The sequence below is a fragment of the Carica papaya genome, chromosome 4 (assembly GCF_054855325.1).
Source record: "Carica papaya isolate Zhongbai chromosome 4, ASM5485532v1, whole genome shotgun sequence".
NCBI lineage: Eukaryota > Viridiplantae > Streptophyta > Magnoliopsida > Brassicales > Caricaceae > Carica > Carica papaya.
This window is the reverse complement of record NC_142312.1, coordinates 15,184,555-15,212,166: the sequence shown is the minus strand read 5'-3', so window position 1 is coordinate 15,212,166 and position 27,612 is coordinate 15,184,555. Positions and strand designations below refer to the sequence as shown.

Here is a 27,612-nt window from a genome sequence, read left to right as displayed (position 1 = left end):
TGTAGAAAGATACAAAACCTATTGGTTGCAAATGAATTTTTAAGATCAATAGGGATTCAGAGGGCAATGTGGAGAGGTACAAGGAGGCTTGTCTTGTCGTTACGGGCTTTAGACAGAAAGAATGTATCGATTATAAAGAGACTTTCTCTTTGGACTTATCGAAAGACTCTTTAAGGACTATAATGACTTAAGTTATATATTTTAATCTTGAGTTGCATCATATAGATGTTAAGATAACATTTCTCAATGGTGACATTAATGAGAAAATTTATATGGTGCAACCAAAAAATTTTGTATCGGGCGATGCAAAGCAAATATTGTGCAAATAAAAGAAATCCATCTATGAACTTAAGCAAACTTTCCATCAATGGTATCATAAATTTTATCAACTTATCATCTCATTCAGTTTTAAGATGAATATAGTTGAAGATGTGTATACCATAAGGTTAGTGGGAGCGAGTATATATTTCTGATTTTATATGTCGATAACATAATGAAATCAATTCAAGAAGGATTGATAAAACCCTACAAGGATTTACCTTGATAAATTGAATCAATTCCCACTTAAGAAGAAGGTTGAAGAAAACTTCACTAGTTGAAAACTAAAAAATCATAATTTTATTATTCTCATATTTGAATGAATACAAATAGGAATATAAGATCTATTTGTAGATTAGGTCATGTACATTACAAGAAAATAAATCTCCTAAATCAATTGTAGAAATTACAAAAAAAATAAAATCTTGCCTTGAATGAGAAAATAATGAAAATTAAGAATACTTTGACTATAATAGGTTAGATAAGATATTCTCTTTTTCAATGAGAATACTTTAATTAATTGTAGAGGAATTGAGGGAAGTAAATATGGTTAATTAAGGCTGACCATTAAAGGAGCAAAGAGACGACCCATATATTTCCTAAATCGTGGGATTTAGTTATTTAAATAATGAGATTTAATTTTTTCTTCCTTTAAGATATCACATGGTTTAGTAAGAAGTCTTCCCTCCTAGGTGATTCTCCCTTTAAGAAAATTATTTTCCCTTTCCTTGCTCACAGTATTCTCTTCATCTTTAAAAACAATTCGTCATCGAATCGAACACTTCTTATGTTGGGGTTTTACCAAGTCTGCTTTTTTTGAGAAAATGCCATCGGTTGGGACATTATATGAGGTCATTCCGAAAATCTACGAGGAATTGTTAGTAAAGAAAATAACACTCTATCACGTGTTTTACTCGTTATGTTTTACTCAATCTCTTTTCTTCAAGTTGAATGTCAGAATCGAATTTTCTTGAATTAAGATAATCAAGTTTTGTTTATGACACTACAAGGAATCCTAGGGATAGTAAATATTAAAATAATTCTAAAAGTAGTAGTTGAAACACACAAATTAAGATAATGTGTGTTTTATGTATGATACTAAGTAATTATAGTGCAATTAGCTACTTAGAGATGTAATAGAATAAAAACATGATGAAAGAATGAAACTTAGAGTGCAAGGAAGACAATATGGATATGAATTCTTTCTTTTTTTTTCGTTTATGTATGAAAGGATGCAAAATATGTTCTTTTTTACCATGAAAAATAACAAATATGTAAGGATAAAGATGCAGGATAACAAGATTTATCTCGAATCTAAGTTCTGATACTAAAGGATATGGACCTTAGAATCAACTAACGTGATTAAAAGACCTCACATATATTTTAATATTCAAAATCTTTAACTCTCAACAAACCCTCCCTACTTGACTTACATTTAATATGTGAATGTCAACTAAGGTAATTTGGGTAATGATTTCAATTGATTAAATACCACAAGATGAAACCTTGATAAGTGAAATATATTCAAGAAGGATTAATAAAACACCATAAGGATTTACTTGATAAATTAAATCAATTCTTGTTCAACAAGAAGGTTGATGAAAACGTAACTAATTGGAAATTAAAACTTCATAATTTTATTATTTTTAAATTTGAATGAACACAATTAGGAATTGAAGACCTATTTATAGAGTAAATCATGTGTATTATAAGAAACTAAAATTTTTAAATTAGTTATAAAAATTGTAAAGAAATTAAGTTTTGTCTTAAATGAGAAAATAATAAAAATTAAGAAAATTTTGACTAGAATGAGCTAGATAGGATATTCTCTTTTTAAATAAGAATATTTTAATTAATTATGGAGGAATTAGATGAAGTCAATATGGTTAATTAAGTTTGGCCATTAAAGGAGCAAAAAAACCGCCAATATCTTTCCTAAACTATGAGATTTAGTTCTTTAAAAAATAAGATTTAATTTTTTCATCCTTTAGGGCTTGATTGAATGATTTATATATGAGTTCATTAATGTCAGGTGCGGTCGGGTATGTGCAAGATTCATTAATGTTCAAATTTAACTATATTTGGATAATAATCTATTAATATCTAATACTGACAGCTGTTTTTGTTTGGATTGACAAGATAGTATAGTTGTATATTTAAGTAAATTTTCTATTTTACCTCTGCCTTATTGTATATAATAATAAATGAAAAATTAAAAAATTAAAAAATATATATAATATTAAATATAGAGATATATAAATATATATAATTAAATATATACATATATATAATTAAAGATATATATATAATTAAATAGATTATATACATATATCTAATTAAAATATTATATACATGTATAATATATAAGTAAAATCATAAATACATATACATATGATAATATATATATATATATCTAAATATATTATATACATGTATTTATATATAATTAAATATATAAATACATATATACATATATAAATTTATGTATATATGTAATAAAATATATATAATTAAATATATAAATATATAGATAATTAAATATATAAATATATGTATATAAAAAATTGATATAATTAAATATATTATATACATATATATAATATTAAATATATATATATATACACAATATTTTGAAAAGATGAAGTGTTGGGTAGAAGAAATTAAAGAGAAGGATAATGTTGTAAATAATAAAAAATATTAAGGGTATAAAGGGAAAAAATTATCAAACCATCATAAAACCATAAAATCGGTGGTTTGAAAAAAAAGAAAAAATCATGATTTTGAGAACTATGACTCAACTACAAAAAAATTATACCATGTGTTTACAAATGCAAACAAACAGAAAAAATTTATGAAAAATCATACCATCATTATTGAATCATCATCCAAATAAGATTTTAAGATATCATACGATTTAGAAAGAAGTCATACCTCTTTGTTAATTATCCATTTAAAGAAAAATTTTTCCTCTCCTTGCTCACATAAGGGGGGATGATGTGATAATAATTGAGGAAAAGCCTAGTAATAAACAAGAGATTCTTGTGGCCAGTGAATGGCGGAAAAGGTTAAATAACTGTGTGTTTCCTAGACACACTCAAATGTGTTCCAAAGAGAAAGCACTCAAGATGAATCCACCGGGTACAAGCACAAGGTAGTGAATCATGATTAAATGGATCTAGACTTCAGCCATGAAGATGTGGAATTAGAAAAGACAAGAAAAAAGTTATTGTGTCTCATGGCCAATGAAAGACTCAGTCTATGAATCCCAACAAGAAAGAAAGTCCAAACTGTGATTTGGGTATGGATAACCACTGGGTATACATGTGTAGCCTTTCACACGTGTGGACCATGGCACTGCAGACGTGGGCATCTCACCCGCATGGATAAGCACGCAGGGCGTGTGTGCAACAACACTCGCACACCACATAACACACAGAGATGCATGTGTGGACAAGCTGACATGTACCCAGTAGCACGCGCTTGCATGTGCACAGACAGTAGCAAGCACTCACGTCCCCTGCACGTGTGTAGCATAACATGCACCCGACCAGCACACGCGCGCAAGATCGACCCATTTGCTCCTTCTTCGTGACCTATGCACCTGAATAATGTAACCCGCGTACCCAATGGGTCTAGTGCCCGACCCCAAGTCTCTTATAAGCTACCCATGCGGGCAGCTTTATTTTGAGTCATTTTGGGCTTCTTCTCTTATTTTTCCAAGTCTCCAAGGATTCTAAGTGCAAGGGACTTCTTCAAAATTATCGATGTGATTAAAATGTTAGAATTGATCGAGGATTTCTATTCAAATATGAAGTCTAAGGAAGATCAAGCTACTTGAAATTTTGGATAAGGAGGAAAGATTATTTTAATATTTTTTTATTATTTTTATTATTTTAATTACTTTAGGATAAGACTCAATTATTTAATTATTTATATATTTATTTTCTAATTAAATTAACTGTAAGAGTTTGGACAGGAATTTAAAATCCTATTCTGATTAAACTCATCAATAAAAGCTTATATAAGAGCTTAAATACATAAGTTGTAAACACAACTTTGATATTAACAAAATTAAGCTTTTGCTTTTTTAAAGAATTATCTTTGGTTAAATTTGAGTGTTCTTCAAGTTCTTCAAAGTTAGGTAGTTTTTTGAAGTCTTCTTGAAGCAAGGAGTTGAGATCGACTTATCGGGTAAGTCGTAACGTCTTTCATTCTTTTTTTTATTTTCTCTATTATCTTGTTTTTGTTTGCCATATATGTGTGTTTAGATTCAAGTAGGTAGGGGGATTTAAGTGGTTAAGTTTTTTGATTGCATGCATTGGTTGAGGCCCATAGAGCGCAAAAGAATTGATCTAAGTAGTAAAAGGCCAAAACTCGAAGGCCCACTGGTCATGCCACCAAAGAACAGCCCAAAAGGTGCTTGAACGACCCAACTCAAGAGGAGAAAAGGGCCTTAAGCCTATGGTCTCCCTTGGAGGACCAAGATACGGCTTGGCCACCACCTAAGAAGGCCAAAAAGAACCAGCCAAACATGGTTTCTCCACCTATCGGTCAAGGCCGACACTCATCAAGAGAAGAACAGTTTAGGTGTAAGAGGACGTTGATCATCTTTGAACTTGATGAACAAAAGAGTCAGCAATCCAATTTCAAAAAAAAAAAAGACTCATTGAAGCAATTGGCCAAAGAATTCCCAAGTCTTATTGAATTTAAACACCATAGAAAAAAAGAGGAGAAACAAGAGGACTTCGACCCACATGAGGAGACCATTTTCCTACCTTCATCACAAGTCCTAAAAGAAGAAGAAATCCATATCTCTATGGAAGAAAACAAGTTGGAAAAAGAAGAGTTCAAGTCACATACAATCAATCAAGGAGATGAAGCAAGAATTCAACATGAAAAAAAAACTCGGAAGCACCATGAATTTAGTCAATGAGGAATTTTACATGTTGAAGACCTCTTGAAGACCTATTTCACATCTAGAAGAATTACAACAAAACTTCCACTCAAGAATCATCAAGAATCAAGAATAAGAGAAAGATGATGAGTTGGAGTCCAAGTAGGAGTACAAGTCAAAAGATGAACTCGTCTATTAGATAATATTTTTATTATTTAATTAATTATGTATTTATTTTCTAATTAAATTAAGTCCTGTAATTTAGATAGGAATTCTAAATCCTATTCCGATTAGAATTAAAAAATAAAATAAAATATAAAGGTTTAAGTTCTTAGTTTATAAACACAATATTTGATATTAATAAAATTAAGCTTTGTGCTTTCTTTAAAAATTAGCTTTGGTTAATTTTCTTAGCATTTTCAAGTTCTTTAAAGTTGAGAATCTTTCCGAAATCCTGTTGAGTCGAAGAGTTAGGATCGACTTATCAGGTAAGTTATAGTTTTTTTCTTCTCCTATTTTTTAATTTTCCTATTGCTTGTTTTTCTATGTCATATAGTTGGGTGTAAAATTAAGTGGGGAGATTTATTTAGACGGTTAAGTTTCTAATTACATGTTTTATTGAAGTTTCGACAGTCAAAACGATCCTCCTCATACCTTCCTGTGTCTATAATTCTCGATTTTTTGATATAAGAAGAAAAATATGTACTAAACACTAAAGGCTAGCTTTTATTGCGATGATGTCTGCAACTACCAAAGGAGGTGCTCGCGTTCCTTGATTTCTTCCCTTCCCTCTCCTTCTATCTGCCTTAGTTTTTGGAATTAGGTTTTCATATATATTTTTTTTTAAAAAAACCTACCTTCAGTTTATATAGGTCTTGATTTAATCACAGTCATTGATACGAAAGGGGCGATCTACACCGTAGAATCTTAAGTGACCCCCCTTTTACCCTCCGATCTATCACGTAAAGCTCGCGTGGTAGGATCTCATTCATTCTCGTGTTACCAGCGAACTCCTGACGCGTTTGAGCCATGTGTAACCTCCTAATTTTTTCTTCGGGACACCTTAGCCATTAAGATGTAAAGAGTTTTCAGTTTTACATTTTTATCCCCATTTTACATAACCTTCTTATTTTAATCCCTCCTCTTATTTTACAAAATTTTGGATTTGCCTAAGTTCTTTTCTTTGTTTTTGATTTTGATCCTTATGAATGAAATTATAAAATTTTACATGGACTTGGAAAAAAAAAATTCTTATCAAATATAATTTTTTTTTTTTTAGAATAGCTGTCACTTACATACTAGTTATTACAACAAGAGGTATCTTGATAAATAAAGCAAATTCTTCATTCAATAAGAATGTTAAAGATCTTGCAAAAGTTTTAGTCCATAACTTTTCTCTTAGAAAAATTGATATCAACAACTCTTAAAAACACTATTCCAAAGGTTTATAATATGTTTAAATTATTTATAAGCTTGTGTTTATTTAGCAATTTACAAAAAGTTCAAAATGTTATTAGAAAGTTTCTATAAGCTTCCACCATTAAAAAGTAAAATAAGTAAAATGCTTTCTTATTTGTTGTTAACAATTTAATGAATTTTTATTGTTGGGAGTTTGCAATAATGTGATAAAACCTTACAACTTAATTTTTATTGATGAAATATATTATTATAATATCTTTTAAATGAAACTATTACCAATGATATTCTTCTCAAAATATATATACATATATATATATATATATAAAAGATGAATTGGCTTGCAGAATATTCTATTATTATTAGTCTTGCACGCTTTGTATGATCTCAAATACCCATTCTCCTGGGTATAAAAATTATATTATCCCGCAGTATAGAAAAATATGGAGAAACAAGAGAAGTGTCAACTAACATGAATTAGCTGGCATAAATTTAGTACTGTTGTTTACAATTTTTAGCTAGTGCCTTCTCTGACTTTGTCCGCCTCCTCCCCGAGAAGAGAAGCTAGTAGCCTGCGGCAATGTCGGAGCTCCATGGCAGCTATCGGATGTATATTGTCGTTGATTCTGCATCATCGCCGATCCTTGCTCTGATACACGCCAAATCTTGATAGACTTGTCTAGACTGCCACTGTACAATACCCAAGTCTTATCGCTGGAAACTATTTCATTCTCCTTCACTATGGCTAAGCATTTGACTGGTCCAGAATGGCCGGTCAACATGGAGACGTATAAATGTTCTCCGCTCTCCATTCTCTTCCATATGCATATACCCATGTCGGCCGATCCACTAAACACGAGATTTCCTGCCGTGGCCAGGCATAAAATTGCTAGCCTGTGTCCTCTCAACACGCCACCATGAGAGAGTTGCTTTTCACGTTCCCAGTAGTTTAACGACCCATCTGATGAACCACAGTAAAGGACGGTAGAGTTGGAGTTAACAACTAAAGTTGTAGCAGCACATTCTTGTTTCAACAATGTCTGTGAGAAAAAGTGTTTGGTTCCTTTCCCTTGATATTCTCTTCTCCAAACTTTCACGGTTCCATCGGCTGAACCTGTGAAAACCAACCCATCAAACCCAGCAACGACGGCGTTAACCGCGTCATCGTGAGCGTTGATTGATTCCAAACACTTTGAATCTGCAATTCTCCACACCTTAAGCGTCTTGTCCCATGAAGCGGAATAAAGAAGAGATTCATCTTCGCTCAAGCTAAGAGAAGAGATAGCGTCAAAATGCCTTAGCCATAACACGTTGCGATGGCGCCTTACTTCAATGTAGTTGCTTGGTTTCATGGAGCTCTTAACACAATCTTTCAAATTTGGGAGTGATCCTATACGTTTGTGTGTTCCTGGATTCTTTGGAGAATTCCTCCATACACGAATTTTCCCATCTTGATGTCCTGTAAAGATCTTCTCGCTGGAAATCACTATAGTTTTCACCAACCCACTGTTGGATTTGAACCCGGAAAACTCCTTCTGTTTTCTCCAAACTCTGATGTTTTTGCTATCTGATCCCGTATACAAAAAATCACCAGAGGCGGCTAATGAATAAATATGCCCCTCTTCGCGAACAAGTGATCCCATTAATGCATTTGGTGAGTTTGAAATCAAGAAGGATTCATCGTTACAAACAGAGCCATCGATCAACGTCATTCGTTCGGTACATTCTTCTTGTCCGGCTGAGAAATCATTCTCTGTGGCCTTTGAGTTCTTTAGCTTCCCGAATTTCTGTCCCCGGAGGCTAATTTCCCCTGAGAAAATATGGTTTCCTCTCACGCTTCCTCTCACACTTCCTCTAACTGAGCCTTTCATGGCCTAAAACTCAGATATGCACTTCCGCAACCAAGAGGAATAAAGAGAAAGCCCTAGGGGTGAAGGAAGCGGAAAGCGCTGAGCAAGGCCAATAAACAGAGGAAAAAAAAAAAGGAAAGAGCCAAAGGCTGGAGAATATGAAAGATAGATATCATAATATATGAAAAAAAAAAAAAAACAAACAGGTAGCCAAATAGGAAACTTTCTTAAATGGATCCACAATTTTATCTGTGTCAATAGTTGTCTCATGTCCTATCTCCGTTGACCTTTCACATCTACCCTTGGGGTTTGTCTTATTTACTATCAATTCAGGCTGAGACAGTGTAAAACGTTGTCGTTTTGGAGATGAAGCCATGTGGTGTTTCAGATGAAAATGGAAAAAGACAAAAATAGTTTGACTTTTCTTAGTATGCATGAAGAAAAAGTTGGCGTTTGACGGGGTCTAAAAAGAGTAAAAATCGATTGTTTAAATGAATGCGGTGAAGAACATTTTTAGGGATTAATTTTTATCCTTGAGTTTTGAGCTTGTTTTAATGACTGCGGTGAAGAATTAGTTTAATATGTCTGTGCAAATTAATTATTTCCAAAATTAATTGAATTACATACATGTATAAGTATAAATACTTCAATTAATTTATGTTCTGAACTCCAATTTTTATGAAGAAAATTGAAACAGCCATATATCGTATTTGTATATTTATGTTCTCTAATAGATTATGTCTACATTGCATTAAACTAACCTAACAAAAGACGGTTTTAAAAAATAATAATAATAATAACAATAACCTTCCATAGATTTGCTTAAATATATAAACTGCAACTGAAGTTGCAAAAATAAAAGCTTGAATACTACAACATAATAGGTATATGAACCACAACAACGACTAATTCCTTAGCTAATAATCAATAGCATATTCTGTAGAGATTATTTTTTAGACGGTTTACATCTTTGACGCTAACATGAAATATTGTTGAGTTTTTCTTTTTTGTCCAAGAAAATTCGGCTTTCTCTGAATTCAATTCATTGTTATTATAAGTATGTACAATTGATTATTAATATATGGTTACATAAATTATTTGTATTAATTATTTATATATCTTTTGATTTGGAAAAATATATGTTCTTCTTTTTTAATCTACTTGTTGTATAAATCCATAACTAAAAATTTAATTGGTGAAAATTATAGTTAAATTGATATTTTATATGTAATAAATTACATAACATTAAATATTAAAATTACTTAACTGTTTCTAAAATTAATTGTATACATAACTACAAAACAACTATTTACATGTAAACTAATTGTATATTAATTATTTACAACATTAATTTAATACATACATGCATATGTGTAAAACTAATTTCATTTTTTAATTAAATTATTTATTAATTTCGGTGTAGTCATTTTAGAATAAATGCAAACTTTAGAGGGAGAAAGTGAGCAAGTTATTTGGCTTGTTCAAAACAAAACTGGGGCTAAAAAAGATGTTTGCAAAACGTAAGGAATGAAAAGATTCAAAGAGTGGGAATCAGTGTTTAAGTATGTGCTTTTTAATATTATACTTCAAGATTAATTATCTATATTGTTTTTATTATGCTAATAATTTAGGGGGGAAAGTGCAAAAAAAGAGAAAAAAAAAAAAAAATTAACTATTGTGCTGAGACTAATACAACAGAGCCATATTATTAGAGAAAATTAATTATCCCTAAACTTGAATTAAAATTAGTTTTGACAAATGAATATAAATTAATTATTTACAGAATTGATTTTCATAATCAAACTAATATGCGCATTTAATTAGTTATTTTTAAAATTAATGCCATAAATTCATGTAATTAGTTATTTTAAGAATTAATTTTAGAATTAGCCTAATACATTCATGTAACTAATTTAATGCATGCATGTTTCTTTACAAAATTAAACTAATTTACAATTAATTTAATATGTGCATGCAAATTAATTATTTTCAAAATTAATTGAATATATACGTGTATAAATATAAAATAGTTCAATTAAATTATACTGTTTTTTTTTTTTTATTTTAAACTTGTTTTTATATTTATATATTTGTACAAAGAGAATTTTGAAATACAGTGTCGCAAAGGTCCAAAAATAGAAACGAGTTTTGAAGATCTCAAAGCAAAGTGATTGTAAAAAAGAAAAATAGAGAGCAAGATTTAAAGCACATTAAGTTTCTAGTAAATAGGTGACTAAAAAAATGCTCAATGGTTGCTCTTTTATTTTAAATATATCTAAAAATTACATCTTTAAAGAAGCCTTTTTTTATGTAAAAAAAACTATTTAAAAATAATTTTTGAAACATACCAAATTGAAAAAATTCTAGAGGTGTTTAGGCGATATGATGTGATGAATGCATCATGTTTTCTGGACAAAGTGAGAAATATTTAAATTTTGTGATGTGATAAATATATAATTTTATCTCAACGAATTGAGAGATACCCATACAATATGATGTAATGAAATACATCATATTATCTCCTCACATCATGAGGTACTTAGACAATGTGAATGGTGAAATTCACCACATAGTTTCCTCACATAAAAAATTTCTATGTATTTTATAAATGTGTAACAAAGAATTGTGACACACCTTTCAAATTACACCAATAATATTGGATTTGATTTTTTTAAGTATTTAATGCTCATATCTGATTTGTTTTTGTTTGTATTTAATGACATATTATTTGATTTTTAAAATATTTCTTATATATTATTTTAAAGAATTTTTGATAAATTATTTGAAAAATTAAGTGCACAGTTTTTATATTTATTCTTGAGCTATTTTTGAATCATAAACATTCAGGTTCTATATTTACTTTTTAAAAAAGGTAATAAGAAAATTTTTCTTCCAATCTCTTGGGTTTTATAAAAGATGTGCGGAAAATTCTCTTATATTATATGTATTAGTAAAAAAAATAAATGTCTATAATCTCTTAATCATTCTTTCACTTACTTTATTTATTTTTTGAAGATACTTGATGCTTTAACATTTTTCTTATTTCATTTGATAGTATTGTTGTATAAAAAATTTGAAAATTTTGGAAACACAGTTCATCCATTCTTTACTTGCCTTAGATGGTTGAGCCGATAAAGTACTAAAACAAATAAATGAAATACAAAATTCTCATGATCTTGCTCTCATTTTCTTATTATCAAGTAGATGATTACTATGTCCATTTCAATCAATTGAACACAATATAGAAATCAATTTGTTTTTTTTTTTTAAATGAACAACAAATAGATAACCAACACTATAGAAAATGCGTTACAATATAATTAGTTACAATAATAAAATTAAATATAATTGTAAAAGGCCAAATCCCTATCAGAGATTTCGAGCATTTAATCCAATAATAGTAATATGAATAATACTGAAATCTTTCATTTAGTAGAAGAATTAAAATTTAAAGGTTACATTCCTTGCACGTTCGGGGCTACTTGAATGTTTAGAACTTAAAACAAAAGATAACTATTACAATAATAATTAATCTTAATTCGAATGCGGCAGGACGGATGGGGATGATGTTCTAATATATTCTCTTATTGTCCTATATCTAGTCTTGATCGTTCTGATATGAAATTGTAATAAGAATAATAGCTCAATAAAAATGCCAAAAACCTTACCGCTGAAACAGTAACCAAAGGGTGGTATAAAACATAAAATGACTGATGGAACACTTACTTTGTATTAAAAACCACACTAGTGCGATCACACCATTTCTTTTTATAAAAACACAATTTATCACATACTTTCTTGTTAGACAATTTCATGTACAATATTTAGATATGTTCAGGAAGATAATAAAATGCTATTAATTGTTTATCATTCCCTTACCCATCCTTTACCATTATTTTTGTTCGCCAGTATCTATGGGTTCCATAGGGGGTTTTTCCTACTCGTGGATACCTACATTTCTTTCACAACTATCGCTCATCCCCACACTCCGTCCGGTAATAGACGCCACTTAAACTGACCACTCCATACCCCATTCGATATGAGTGCTGCTTATATCGATCGTTCCTATATCTCGTCCAATATGAGTGTCATTCACAATCTCCCAACCCCGTCCAGTATGAAATTTTCTAGCCCCGTATAACTAATGATTACATTCATGATAGGAATCACCCTATATACTCCCCATCCTAATATCAAGTGATGGTTTTATTTGCCTCATTGCTTGATTCTATTTTTATCAACGAACTTATTATGCATCATGAATATTCCAAAACAAGACCATACCATCTTTCATTTTTAATCATTGCAACGCATGCATAAACACAAATATTAATGCCAGAATATGTAACCCGTAATTGGGTGTGCATTGAAGGAGAGATAATCATTGAATATATTAAAACAAATATGATAGGAATATTTTAAAATACAACATGAGGAAATATAGTAAGATTGATTCAAATGAATAGAATATCATAGTAAAATAAAATTATATGAAAAAAAAACAAATGAAAATAAGGGAAATATATACATAAGAATACATGTAAATTAAATTAAGAAAATGACAAAATAAATTAGAATAACAATAAGCATTTTGTTAGCTCTATCAGCAACCTTAAAGGTTAAATTTAGCAATACGTGACACAAGTTAGGTTTTGGATCAGCCAAGTGTATTTATACGTATACCAATAGATATGTATATTACTTTATTTTATTATTATCCCTACCATGTTATTGTTTTATTATTATTATTATTATTATTAGTATTATTATTACTATATTAATTTATTTATTCATTTATTATTATTATTTATTTTTTTATTTCTTTTTTTTATTGACCTTCGGTCAACTGTTACAGAGAGAAGGGTTTGGGCATCCTTACCCCAATCTGATGATGGTGGCACTGTTCCCCATAACCACCGATCGCGACGGTCTTTACTTTCGGCCTTTGTCTAGTTCTGTTCTTTTCTCTCATTTCTTTGCTAGACGAAGAAAACAACACGCTATTAGTGTCTACAGAAGGATAAGGAACAAAGGAAGGTGGACAACTTACCGAAATCGAGTCTGACTTCTGATTGTAGGCGCACGTCTCTCTTCCTCGGCTTATGGTGTTCTTGGGCATATCTAAGGTGAAATTAATTAAAAAGGATCAAGAATGAAAAAAGAGGAAAAAAATCGTGCTTACCAGCATCAGTTTTGACTTTTGGCACGGCGGTGTTGCTGTTCTTTGGCGTCTGAGCTCCCTCCGACGCTCTTTGTTCGTCTTCTTCTCCAGTCAACCTGGCAACTAAGGTTTGGGAGGCCGACAGAAAAGAGTGGTTAAATACCTTTCCTATTTTAATCTTTGTCGTTTGTGCAGGTCCACATGGCGCAACGAAGGCCTTCCAATCCAGCCTATTTAGGATATCCCACATTTCCTTCTTGTGTGCGTCTCAGATCGTTTGATCGGTCAATCCTACGAATCTTGGCTGTTGATCATGCGACCTTTGGATCCTTCATGTGGGCGATCAGAACTGTCCATTCGAATTCGAATAGGATTGCAATCGAGCCGTTCGTGCGAGTGGGAGTGAATCTAAATCGTTCGATCTTTCAGGCACGTGGATTGCTAGTATGGCCTCTCGCATGGACACGCCTTCTGACTTAGCTGTCACGCTGCGCACCCTGATTCATCATGTTGCTAACATAGCTGTCTTACATGGCTCATTTTTTTTTAATTTATAAAGAAGTCATGATTTTTCAAGTTTTCTTTCAAGCGTATCTCCCTTATTTATAGATTGACCATGATTCTTGAAATTTGTTTCAAAAGTGTTTAAAATACATAGATTTTTCCTTAATAATTATTTTTGTACCCTTTTTAAATAAAAAAAAATGAACTATCATTATTATTTAAGAAAATTTAAATTTACTATCACAAAACTAATTATCCCGGACCCGGGATGTTAATATAATATATACGTATATATACACACAAAATTCATTATTTTAGATCTCCAAATGAAACTTATAGCTAACAAAAAACTTAAAACTCATTAGCTTATAACTTATATTTTTCAATCAAAATGTTTAAATAAAAAAATATAATATAGAGAGAGAAAAATAAATATAAATCTAACACCGTTTTCAACTTTCATCCTTTATATTAAATAACCTCCATTTTCAATCACGATATATGTATCTGAATTTATAAAACAAGTTAGATTAAAGATAAAATGTTCATATCTTCTAATAATTTCTATCAATGTTCGGCCCCTCTTCCTCCCATTCCGCTAAAAAGCCTCTATCTTCAATAACCACAACTTTTAGCTCCAACATTGTGAGACTAAGTAGATAAAAAAAGAGGAGTTGTTATATCACAATGAATTACTATCGGGAATTGATATAAATATTGATATTATCATGTATGAGTTAATGATTTGTGATTTTGGTGATGAGTATTAAAGGAATATGCAGACTAAAATTAATAAACATAATTAGGATTTATATTTTTAAGTGAAAAGAAGTTATTTCATAAACATTTTATGTTTGTTTAAAAATTTAACCATGTATGACTTTAAGTTAATTTTTTTTTTAAAATATTTAGTACTATAATGTAAAACATGTTATAGTTATGTGGATTAAATTGAATATTTGTTTTAATTTGAATGAAGAAACTACTTCAAAAGAATAAATTCCAAACTTGTTTGGTAGTTAATTGAATGTTTGCTTTCTATTTCTTTCAATTTTTAATTTACCATTATATATATATATTTGTAAAATTTTTGTAAAAATATCAACTAAATAAAAAAATTTCCGAGCCGTAGCAAACACGAGTTCCACCTCCTCAATTACAAAATCTGTCCGTGAAACCGTCATAGAAATCGAATTGTTCTATTTCTTTCTATTCGTTTCATGATAACTAACGCTGCCATGATCTCTTGCGTCTCGCTCAATTTTCCCGCTCAGCTGAAGTAAGCGGATTAATCGAGAATTCTCATATTCTCTTATGGCAAAACTTCAATCTCACTGTACGTTACTCTCCTCGTGTTATTCCGAATAGCGACTCTGCAACATGTTGCTCCACGACATTATCCGACAGAGACTATGTTCTCTGTTTGCACCCGTGGCTGCAAGAGGAGCCTAATCTACAACTGGAATTGGCGTTTACCAATTCCCTTGCGACCGCAGAGAACCTCCGTTTCGATACTTCAGTCTTAGATCCGCTCGTTGATCAGTTTGATAATTTTTGCTTCAAAGAATTTGTTATCGAGCACTTAATTGTTCGCTTCTCCATCTGGTCAGCTCCTGCCTTCTCAATCGAAATTCGCGGCCTGCATATCACGCTTTCAACTAGGTAATCCAGTTTCAGTACGTGCGTATCTGCATGAGTGAATATTTTATATGTTTAATGTGCTTGTTTTATAGCGAGTATTATTGGTTTTTGTGTTTCCTTTTTCGCATATTGAAGAGAAGAGGAGGGAAGGGGTTCGGCAAGGAAGAGGAAATTACGTGATGGAGCATTGGAGGAGATGAAGAATGCTATTTTAGCGATTGATCCTCAGGTATTTTGTTACGTTGATTATTTTGTCTTTTTTAGGTAGGAAATCGTTCTCTGATGTTAGTGGATATTATCCAGTGTTTTCAATTGTCAAGTTATTTGAAAAATGTTGTTTTTGTTATTTCATTGGCGACGAAACGTTTTTTTTAATAGAAAAAGTAGTAGTATCAGAAATGAGGGAAAAGGAGAAAATGCAAGTAAAGAGGATAACAAATCCTTTGTGAAACTTCCTAAAAGCCCCATAGTAGAATTATAACAAGTAGCATAATGATTCCATCGTAACAAAGACAAGGAGAGTTCTCTAGGAGCACCTGTATGTCTATCATTTCTTTTTTTAATTTTTTTCTTTGTTAGCAATTTCTTCTCTGATGAACGGCGTAATTTTTTCACTGGATGAGTTGCCTACTTGGGTAACTATGTTCTGCTGGATCACCACCCTGACCTTTTTTCTTTTTCTTTTTCTTTTCTTTTAAAAACCTTCAGGGTTGTGCTTTACGTGATGCTTTGGAAAGGATGTTGACTACAAGTTCTTCAAGAAACTCGTTCAAGACTTCTCTTTTGAATCTTATTCTCAAACACTGTCATCTGCAGATCCTTAGCGGCAATCTGCAATTTCAGTTCCCTATTTTCAACTATTCAATTGCATACTGGTTGGAAATAAAGGTGCTTACTGCAGGGTCTTGAGATTCTGGACATGGATGTCTTCTAGAGGGACTTGTTGGTGCATTTCTTCTACCTTCAAATAGGAGCTCTCTTTTCATCAATAGCAGTGGTCTTGAGATTGTGTATAAGAGGAATGATTGCATGAACCATGTGTGCTTTTCAGATGACATCTTCACTTACATTGTATTAAATGATCTCCAGCTTGTAGATTTAGGTTTGCGTTCCAGAATTAAGTTTGTTATTTTCTCCTTCTGATTTCCCTGTTTTCCTAGCAGTTGGACAGCTGATTTCAAAAGAATATAAGTATAGGAGAAGTGGTTGAGAACTGTGGAGGCTAGCTGCAAGCAGAATTAGTTATCTAATTTCAGCTCCCAGATTGTCAATGCAAAAGTTAGTAGGTGTTGTTATTGTCTGGTTGCGGTATGTGAATGCTTATGAGAATATGCTGTCATTACTTGGGTACTCTTCTGTGGAGTTACTTAAAAGATCAGCTGTTAAGATGTCCCAAAACAAATCTTTTATGATTTCTGTCAAACATAATTGGGAGGTGATTTCTAATATTGAGAAACAGCTGCCTGCTGAAGCAATTTCACGGGCACGGCGAATTGCCAGATATAGAGCAGCAGCGAATTCTCCCCATGCTGAAGATGGCTACAGAGATTCTCTTGTCTGCATCCTCTTCCAAAAGTCTTACAAGATCCTCTCATTGCTAGCTAATATTTTTATGGTTATGTACAGAATTTTCCAGTCTTTTTCTATATTTTTCATTCTCAAGGAAGATGTTTAGTGAAACACATTCAACTTGGCATATTCATATCTGGTCTCACATCCAAATCACGCTTGGACAGGATGTATTTGACCTTGAGAATGAAAATATGAATGTTGTAGTTAGACGGGATGATTTTCATATAGGATTTAATGTTCAGAACATTGAAGCTGTTGTTTGGCCAACTTCAAAGTCTGAGTTGGCTAGACCAAAGGAGGGATACCCATGGTTTGATGAGAAGGATGTAGAGTGCCTCGAATTTCAAGAGTTTCAGATAATAGAAGTTCCTAACTTAGATAATGAAAAGTACACATCTCAGGGGTGGGTTTCGTTATGTTTGTACTTGAGAGTGAATGGTTTGAGTGCTTTTGTTGGGGACTCAGAAGAAAATCAACCGAGTCAAATCATTATATTGAAGCCTATAATTCTGCATTTTTCATTTTTCCAGCTAATTTTGGAGTCTCAGCCATTTCGATGCAACTGAGCTTACTCTTCATCACCATTCGCTGCGAAGAATTAGGTTCTGAAGGAAAATGCCATAATTGTTTTGCTAAAAAGGGCACCGTTTTACTCAAAAGTTCCTAATAACCAAACTCGGTATTTCTTTGTTGAATAGCACACATCCCATCTAACGAAGTGATCTCTCAAAGACTCACTCGAATCAAACTGAAGAAAATTCCTCATCATCCGCTCAAAACTCTCCATGACACTTCAAGGAAGTTAAAATAGTGAGAAATAGTAAAGTGGAAGAACTATAAAGGCATGTTTGAAATAGTGACCAAATTTCCAAGGGATTAACAAGTTTCCATTTTAACTATCAAGGCATTTAGTGATCCTATGCGCCATTGAATCCCAAAAGTCTCCCACCTTTAGTTTGTTGATGACATTGTCATTGTTCTTTGTCATGATTTTGAGCAGTTTTTAATGTTCTAACCCTCCTACAGGTGTTTGAGGGTATTAATCTTAGGGCAGTTGGGGTAGTGAGCCTCAATATAGAGGAATAGAAGGGAATGGGCTAGTGAGCATCATTAAAACCAATTCGAGGAGTTTTTACCAATGGGTCAAGCAAATAAGTATAGGCCACTCTAAAAGGTCAGTTACCTGTCACTTAGCCAACCCTTTGATCATCTCTTCCTCCATATTGATGCTCACTAGCTCGCTTGTCATAAGGTTTATTCCACTGGAACAGCTGCAGGAGGTTAGAAAATGAAAAAACCTCTAGAATCATGACAAAGGCAAATATTTTCATTAAGAAGTTTTTTAATTTCTACTTACTCATTAGCTTATTGGTTATCTTTTATATCTTTCTTCCACCTTAAGAAGAAAACATGAAGATTACGGGACATAATCTCGTTTCCTAAGGCATCTTTTCGTCCCTTTTTTTTTCTCTTCTTTTTTAAGTAGTCAGGTCTTCATTTGTGAAAATTCTGCTTTTCTCTATCTCAGGCAAGATATATATATATATATATATATATATTCTTTTTGTGGATAGAAAAAGAAGTATTGTTAAGATGAACATAAAGTAAATACAAGTGCGGAGAATAAAACATCATCCTTGAATCTTCTATAAGAAAATTTGACATAGCAGAAGACAAGCATGAAACAACATTAACAAAGATCCTCGAGCAAGATACTCAATTTTATTCTCTCTAATTATATCTTTGGCTATTAGGATGGTACTTCTAGGTAGGCAAACAACTCATGAAACTTACTGAAATTTCTCTCTCTCTCTCTCTCTCTCTCTCTCTCTCTCTCTCTATTTTTAGTATTTCTAATCTCATAATTCTACTTTGATGCATGGTGAAATTTTGTTCATCCTTTTTGCCTGATCTGTGTGAAGATCATGAGAAAAGCATAATATTGGAAGTTGAGATGTTTTGTGTCTGTGGATAAGCATTATGAATTTATAGAGACAGGACACTTTTTCTTGTTCTAATGGTGGAAGAACTATGAATATACTGCAGGGAGTATGTTTATTCACTTAGCATGGCTATAACTGCTTTATCAGCAAGTTTGAATGGGTTGGCTATGGGATTCAGTATTGTACCATTAGCGGACGAATTGTGCATTTTTTTTGAGGTAATTCTGGTCTTTCTTCATCTATTATCTACTAATATTTGACTATAATATGCAGCAATTTTTTCATCAGCATCTCTTTTTGCTTTGAGGTGGCTAGGAGGCTTTCTTTAGGTTATATACTACTATTGGCTATATGTGGGTTGCCTCTTCTTCCCTCGGGGTTAGTGGAGGTGGGCTAAGTAAAGAAGCTTAATAGTTTGGAGGGATATCTTTGCTGGTTTGTGAGTGTTTTTGCTGGAGCATAGTGCTAAGCTTTTTAGAGATTGTTACTCCGGCATCTTTCCTTTGGGATAGATTGATTCTTGCTTCTTTTGTGGGCCGAGACTAATGGGTTTTTGGGATGTCTCTTTGGCTATTTTGCCAGGAGACTGGGAAACATCATTGATTGTTATGTATTTTTCTGTGCTTTTTCATTTTGTTCTTTTAGGACTCCTTGTGGTTTTGATAGAGGACAAATTGAGATTGATTTGTCTCTAATTTGTCTACTAAAAAATTAGAGAAATATCTAAATATCAGACTTAGGATTCTTAGGCATCATACTTAGGAGTTGATTGAGTCAAGCAATTAATTATGAGAAATTCTCAAAAGTATAATTGAATACTTGAATGATCCTCTTAAGAGATTACAACCTTATTTATAGGTTGCTAAGTAGAAATGTCTTAAACTGTATTAGGAAATATCAAAACTAATTTAGGAACATTATTTCTAATATAATAGGAATGCTAAAGATAAGGAAAACAAATATAATAATCTGAAAAATAACCAAGCGGTAAATTTCTAAATAATAATTTCCTATTATGGCTATGCGCCATCAATTCTCCTCGGGGAGGGGGCGGGGAACTTGACTGCATTGAGTTGAAATTGGATGTAGCATGCATGATAGAGCTTCTTGAAGTCAGCTTCTGTGATCCAAATGCAATCAATTTGAGAACATTCTTTCTATTTTAGTAGAAACTTGTTATAAGTACCATTCTTTATTGTTACCTCTTAATAATCAACAATATTTTCAATCGCATCCTTGATGTTCGAAGTGTCTGATAAGCGAATAGGAAAAACTATAATGAGAAATAGGAGGGTCACCTCGTTGATATGAAATCAATAACATAAGCATTTGAGATAATCTTCTTGAGAATCTTTTTATTTTGAAATAATAAGTGTAAAAAGTATATTAAATCAACGGTGCTAAGGGAGTGCCACCCATTTATAGAATATTTATACATCTGTTAGAATTAATACTATATTCCTAAAATTCATCCTATATATGTCATATCTCAAAATCAAATAACCAAAATAATGAAACAATTGATGTTTTTGAGAGTAAAACCCTTTTTTCTTATTGATTAAAATTATAGATACATGCAGCCATATATACAGAAGTTATACCACAAAACCCTAGGTACAACTTCCTTATCTATAAAACATAATAATTAATAATAGAATAAAACCCTAAGCTACATATTTATTTTACTAAAGTAGCCTCTACACTCTGTCACTTCTCCTAAAGTTGGTGCAAAGATATTTGTCATGTCCAACTTGCTAACAAGAAACTCAAAGTTTGGTCTGGACAATCCCTTTGTAAGAATATCTGCCGTTTGCTGTGAAGTTGGGACAAATGGCATACAAGTGGTTCCATCTTCAATTTTTTCCTTTATGAAATGCTGGTCAATTTCCACATGCTTTATTCTATCATATTGGACTGGATTGTGAGCAATATTTATAGCTGTCTTGTTACCACAATACAATTTCATAGGCATAGTCACATGTCTTCTTAGTTCCTTCATCACTCGATTGAGCCAAACCATTTTGCAAATTCCATGAGCCATTGATCTATACTCAGCTTTAGCACTACTACGAGCCACCACATTTTCTTTTTTACTTCTAAGTCACTAGATTTTCCCATACAAATGTGCAATATCCTGATACTGACCTTCTGTCCATGATGAATCCTACCCAGTTAACATCTATATAAACTTCAATTTTTCGTTGCTCATTTTTCCAGAAAAATAGCCCCTTTTCCGGAGAGCTCTTTAGGTACCTAAAGATACGATAGACTGCTTCAAGGTGTTCTTCATGAGGAGAATGCATGAACTGGCTTACTAGGCTCACGGCAAAAGTAATATCTGGTCGTGTGTGTGACAAATAGATCAACTTCCCAACAAGTTTCTGGTACCGTGATGTGTCTATTGACCCTCCCTTATCGTTTTCAAGTTTTGATTTGGATCAAATGGTGTTTCAACAGGACGACAACCACTCATACCTGTCTCTTTAAGTAGGTCCATCATGTATTTCCTTTGTGACACAACAACGCTCTTCCTTGATCGGGCTACTTCCATATCAAAAAAGTATTTTAATGAGCCCAGGTCTTTAATTTCAAACTCAGAAGTTTGGTGTTTCTTCAATTGCTTCATTTCAATTATGTCATCCCCAGTGAGAATGATATTATCAACATATACTATGAGGACAGCTATCTTTCCGTCAGCTGAATGCCTTGTGAACATGGTATGATCTGCCTGGCCTTAGGTATATCCTTGTTTCTTCACAAGCTGAGTGAATCTCTCAAAGCAAGCGCTTGGTGATTGTTTCAGCTTGTATAGAGATTTTTTAAGTTTAAATACTTTTGATCCATACTTCTTTTCAAAGCTTGGGGGTGGGTTCATATAAACTTCTTCTTTTAAGTCACCGTTGAGAAATGCATTCTTAAGATCTAGCTGTTATAGGGGTCAGTCTAGGTTGGCTGTAATTGTTTGTAGCACTCTGATTGTATTTAGTTTTGCCACAGGTGCAAAGGTTTCAAGGTAATCAATGCCTTATATCTATCAAGAGATCCATCTGATCTGTATTTTGTTGTGAACACCCATTTACAGCCAACTGTTTTCTTTTCCTTTGGCAGTTCCATTACCTCCTATGTGCCATTTTACTCAAGGGCCCTCATTTCTTCAAGGTTTGCCTCCTACTCAGGGACCTGTAAAGCATCATGTACAGTCTTTGGAATCTCTTCACTAGACAAATGTGAAATAAATGCAGAAAATATTGGTGACAGACTCTTATAGGATACAAAGTTGGACATACGATACTTGGTACAACTTCTGACACCTTTACGTTTAGCGATGGGAAGATCAAGTTCAGACATGTTAGACTCTGAATGTATGAAATCAAAATTGGGCAAGCTTATGTGGTTGGTTCTATATGAGGATTACCTGGTATTTCGATGAAGTTCTGAATTGTCTGAGGCTCAGACTCTTGACAGTGTTGAGAGGTCTCAGTCTCATTTCCTTGATTCAGTTTCCTCCTGGAATAGACAAGAAGTTCTTTTGTACCTGCTTTTTGTCCGTTTTCATTTCCAGTAATATTATGAGAAGGCTCCATAGGTTCACATAATTTAGTGTTTATCATAAATTTTGTGTTTTCCGATTGATCAAGATTATTTATGGGTTGAGAGCTACCAAACACCTCTGAATCTTCATTTTCCTTCTCCCCCCTGAAGATGAGTGTTAAAAAATGGTTGGTTCTCAAACAAGGTAAAATCCATTGAAGTAATTTTTTTTTTTTTTTTGCATTAGGATCATCACATTTGTATCCTTTTTGGGTTGGTGTATAACCTACAAAAATACACTTCCTAGCCCGATGCTCTAATTTTCCTTGAGTTTGGTCATGAACATGAACAAAGGCACTCCACCTGAAAACTTTCTATGATAAGTCAGAAATCAATCGAGAAGTAGGAAAAAATTGTTCTGGACACCACTTAAACGAGTCTGAAAGTTCAAAATCTTGCTACACATTCAATTTATAATATATGCAGCAGTTAAAATAACTTACCCCGAAGATACTTGGGACCTGATTTGTGAATAATAGTGCCCTAGTTACTTCCGAAAATGTTTGTTTTTCTGTTCAGCAATGCCATTTTGTTGGGGTGTATCGGGGCAAGAGCTTTGGTGTTCTATATTTTTTTCTAAGAAAGGATTTCCTAAGATTTTATTAAAATATTCTTTACCATTATCATTCTAGAACACTTGGATTTTTTCTTGAAATTGTGTTTCCTCCATGGTATAAAAAACTTTAAAAATCTCTTTTACTTCATATTTGTCTTCTAACAGATATACCTAATTAACCCGTGTGTGATCACCGATAAAACTAATAAACCATTTTTTTCCAGACATTGTAGGGACTTGAGATGGCTTCCATACGTCAATATGAATTAAAATAAATGGTTTGGATGCATGATATGGCTTCGGGAAAAAAGAACGGTGATGCTTAGCCTATTCGCAAAATTTGCATTCAAATAAAGATGCACTCTTATTTTTATATAAGTCTGGAAACAATTGTTTTAAATAATGAAAACTTGGATGTCCTAATCTATAATGCTAAAGCATAATATTATTTGAATAAAAAACAGATTTAAAGCAAGTACTCGGCGCTTTTTGTCGGTCCGAGTTAGTCACATTTTCGAGGAAATAGAGACCTCCACTTTTCCTAGCAATGCCAATCGTCCTCTCCGAGATTATATCCTGAAACTCACATCGAGAAGGGTCCTGAAACTCACATCGAGAAGGGTCAAATATAGCACGACATTAAGGTTGTTAGTAATTTTACTAATGGACACAAGATTACAGGATAATTTAGGGACATGGAGAACATCATGAAGAGTTATGGATGGAGAAATTTTAACTGCTTCAGTCCTAGCAATTGCTGAGAGGGAGCCATCAACAATCTTAACCTTTTTGTTTCCTGCACAAGGAGTGTAAGTGGAAAGCAATTTGGAGCAGCCTGTCATATGATCAGTAACTCTCGAATCTATGATCCAGGTGCTAGTTTGACTAGGATTAATGCTTAGAAGTGCAGAGATAAATTCCTATTACCTTTCTTTCAATCATAGTTGATTGTGAGTTGAGTAGGGAGGGTTTATTTGAGAATTAAGTCTTTAGTGTTAATTGAAATTATATGAGTTTTGGATTGCATTATTGATTCTAGGTTCCACATCAACTTGGATAACACATGGCTACCCTATTGTGTGACACATAGCTTGGGTGACACATGGCTGCTAGAGTGGAATAAGTATGAAGGTAGTTTCTAGGATATTTGGGGTAAGTGTTGATAGTTTATGGGATCTATAGGTACTTAGGTGGTATCTAGGATGTGAGGATAGTTACTTCCAACTAGGGTAGTTAAATATTTCTTTTTTTGGTGTAAAAAGAGCCTTGTAATCTAAACCGGATATGCAGAAAATTTTGTCAAAGAAGTTTCCTGAGTACTTTAAACTTTAGGAGGTCATTGGTTCTCTCTTGACAAGCTCATACTGTCAATAAAGTCTCATAACTAGACCCTAACAAAGACCTTAACAATTTGATATAAGAACCAGAAGTTATGGGTGATTTACGTTTGATATTTGAATTTTTTCTCAAAACTTACCAAGAAAATTGAGATCAACATTGTATGAAGCTTGGTCTGTTGGCAGATCGTTTGGATAATGTCTCCAAAAAACTTTTGGCCAATAGAAGTGCGCCAAATGAACTGGGAGAAAATAACATGCTTCTAAGTTTAAACAACTGATCTCAGATTTTTTCTATTACAAGAGATCAAAGGTTTTTAAAGATTGTTATTAAAATTTTATACTCTGGTTATTTCAAAGCTTATGATATGTGTGTGTGTGTGTATCAACTTTGCTTTCAGGAGATTTACCAATCAGATTCGTGTTCAATTCACGAGGTTTATGTCTTTGAATTCATATGAAACTAAAATTTAGGCAAGGGGAGAATCTGCAATCACAGTGCAATTATTAATTTTTTTTTATTCAGTAGAAGTGCAGAGATAAAGTTACTTTTTTGAGCCAAGGAGCAGGAAGGATTTTGTGAATTTCTTGGAGTTCTGGGGATTGTAGTAGTTTGTACAGGTGCTCTATTTGTTCCTTAGTGAATGGAGACGCATCTTGAGTATTCTGCTGGCCTATGTTTTCTTCATTAGACACTTGGAGGACACGACTGTCAGCACTATTTTTCTTCTTCCTGTTTGGTGACTTTCCATTTAGTTTTCAGCACTATTTTTCTTCTTCCTGTTTGGTGGCTTTCCATTTAGTTTCCAGCATGTCTCTCGCGTATGTCAAGACTTATTGCAATGATCATACCAAAGCTTTTTCTTCCCCGATGCATCAGATTCATTTCCCTTTGACACTAGGGCAGAATGTTCAGCATCCACTACCGATTTTGGCTCTTGGTTTGGTTAATATAACCTTCATTCTACTCTCTTCTCTACTAATTTCAGAAAAGGCTTCAGGAAGAGAAGGTAAAGGTGTTTTGCCAAGGATTCGAGATCTCACCTCATCAACAACTTTGTTGAGCCCCGGTAAGAATAGGTATATGCGATCACTCTCCTCTTTTTTCATTATTCTCACACTATCAGCAGGACAGTCCCATTCATCATTGTAACACTGATCCAATTCCCGTCATGAAGAAAAACATCTCATTGTAATAAACAGCTACCTCACGATCTCCTTGCTTGGACTTTCATAATTTCGATTTCAACTAAAAGATTTGTGAGGAGTTTTCAAGATCAGAATAGCTTTCACGAATAGCATCCCAAACATCTTTTGTAGTAGGGAGAAAGAGATACAGTTTACCTATTGTTGAGTCCATGGAATTAATTAGCCAAGCAATAACCAGTGAATTCTCTGATCTCCAATTTCTCAGATTCGGGTTGCCTGTTTCTGGTTTTCTCACTTCTCCAGTCAGGTGTCCGAGTTTGCCTGTTGTCGATTGCGAGCTTCACGGATTGCACCCCCTCCAGGTAATTTTTTCCATTCAGTCGGTGAGATGTGAGCTGAAAGGAATGGTGGGAGGAAAGGTCTCCCCTATGTGCCATGACTGTCTTGATTGCACCCCTGACAACTGAGCTTTCTGCCTCAGTTAATTCTGAGATTCTCTCTGCTGTACGAGCAGCTTTGTTGGCCGTAGGGTTCCTACGACTTTGATACCATGATGTTTTTGAGAGTAAAACCCTTTTTTTCTTATTGATTAAAATTATAGATACATGCAGCCATATATATAGAAGTTATACCCCAAAAGCCCGGGTATAACTTCCTTATTTATAAAACATAATAATTAATAATAGAATAAAACCCTAAGTTACATATTTATTTTACTAAAGTAGCCTCCACACTCCGTCAACAATCTACTCTTGATTTTAGATATCTCTCCTTCAATCCCTCTCCTCATTATTCCTCTCTTTCTATACCATCCAAAAAATAGTCAATAAAATAAGATTTACAAATTTTTTCGTTTTACATATCCCCTTCTACGCCGAAATCTCATCCATCACCGACCCTACTATAACCCAATTTATCCCTAACAAGTCATAAACCATTTCTAAAAATTATACACCATTGGATACCATAGAAGAATATGATTATACGACTCTGTAGCTTGTAATAGGTGTTATTATTGTGCTAAAGCCTCCAATAAACCTTATGTAAGGAGATGCCAACCCATGGAAGCTTTACACTTCATGTAAGATCTTAGGAGTTGGCCATTATGGGATAGCTTTAACCTTTGCTTGATCAACTTTTACTCATTTGGAAGAGACGACAAATCCTAGGAACAAAACACTATTTGTCATAAATGTGCATTTTTTAGGTTTATATAGAGTTTCTCTTGATGGAATACTCTCATAACTTGTTGCAAGTGCAAGATGCATTCTTCCTTAGACTTACTGAATATAAGGGTATCATCAAAGTAGACGACAGAAAATCTCTTATTAAAATAGAAAACTTGATTCATGAAGCACGTGAAGGTACTTGGTGCATTAGACAATCCAAATGACATGATTAACTACTCATATAGGCTATCTTTTGGTTTGAATGTCGTTTTATGTTTGTCTCCTAATCTTGTGCAGATTTGGTGATGTTCGCTTTTCAAATCTATCATGGAAAAGTATGTGGAACTTGTCATGTGATCTCGCATGTCATTGTAAGGAACCAAGCTCACCAGGATAAAAGTAGTTCGGAAAGCAGGGGATAAAGGTGGGAGCACAATGAGGAAAATAGTAGTGGAAACAGGGAATCAAGTTGTGCGCGTAGGAAAGAGGATGAAGTGTGAAACAGAAGACA

At 33.0% G+C, this 27,612-nt stretch overlaps 2 protein-coding genes and 2 long non-coding RNA genes across 8 annotated transcripts in view; 2 read left to right on the top strand and 2 right to left on the bottom strand.

The window, feature by feature from the left end:
• Positions 1-3,117: 3,117 nt before the first annotated feature.
• LOC148266310 (uncharacterized) lies at positions 3,118-5,606 on the top strand. Its single transcript, XR_015818764.1, has 2 exons — positions 3,118-4,509; positions 4,654-5,606. It is a non-coding gene; the product is annotated as an uncharacterized LOC148266310 (long non-coding RNA).
• A 1,357-nt stretch (positions 5,607-6,963) lies between these two features.
• LOC110820041 (Transducin/WD40 repeat-like superfamily protein) lies at positions 6,964-8,641 on the bottom strand. The gene has a single exon (XM_022049414.2). It carries the CDS (start codon positions 8,497-8,499, stop codon positions 7,147-7,149), a length of 1,353 nt encoding a protein of 450 aa, XP_021905106.2. The 5' UTR covers positions 8,500-8,641; the 3' UTR covers positions 6,964-7,146.
• A 6,596-nt stretch (positions 8,642-15,237) lies between these two features.
• The window catches only part of LOC110820026 (vacuolar protein sorting-associated protein, putative (DUF1162)), a 35,640-nt gene continuing 23,265 nt past the window's right edge, over positions 15,238-27,612 (top strand). For 2 of the 4 annotated variants that reach the window (XM_088217938.1, XM_088217936.1), the window contains exons 1-3: positions 15,239-15,805; positions 15,920-16,013; positions 16,493-16,672. In XM_088217938.1, coding sequence (XP_088074064.1) covers positions 15,981-16,013; positions 16,493-16,672 — 213 coding nt within the window. In that variant the 5' untranslated portion in view covers positions 15,239-15,805; positions 15,920-15,980. Of the gene's footprint in view, positions 15,806-15,919; positions 16,014-16,492; positions 16,673-19,402; positions 19,518-27,612 lie in introns of those variants that run through there. The other 2 variants (XM_088217939.1, XM_088217940.1) reach the window with 2 other exon arrangements.
• On the bottom strand, positions 20,826-26,782 carry LOC110820027 (uncharacterized). Of its 2 annotated transcripts, XR_002540790.2 has the most exons (3): positions 26,128-26,546; positions 22,715-26,032; positions 20,826-22,479 (listed from the first exon to the last, which is right to left on the bottom strand). It is a non-coding gene; the product is annotated as an uncharacterized LOC110820027 (long non-coding RNA). The 2 variants fall into 2 exon arrangements; XR_002540789.2 differs by having other exon boundaries at positions 22,715-26,782.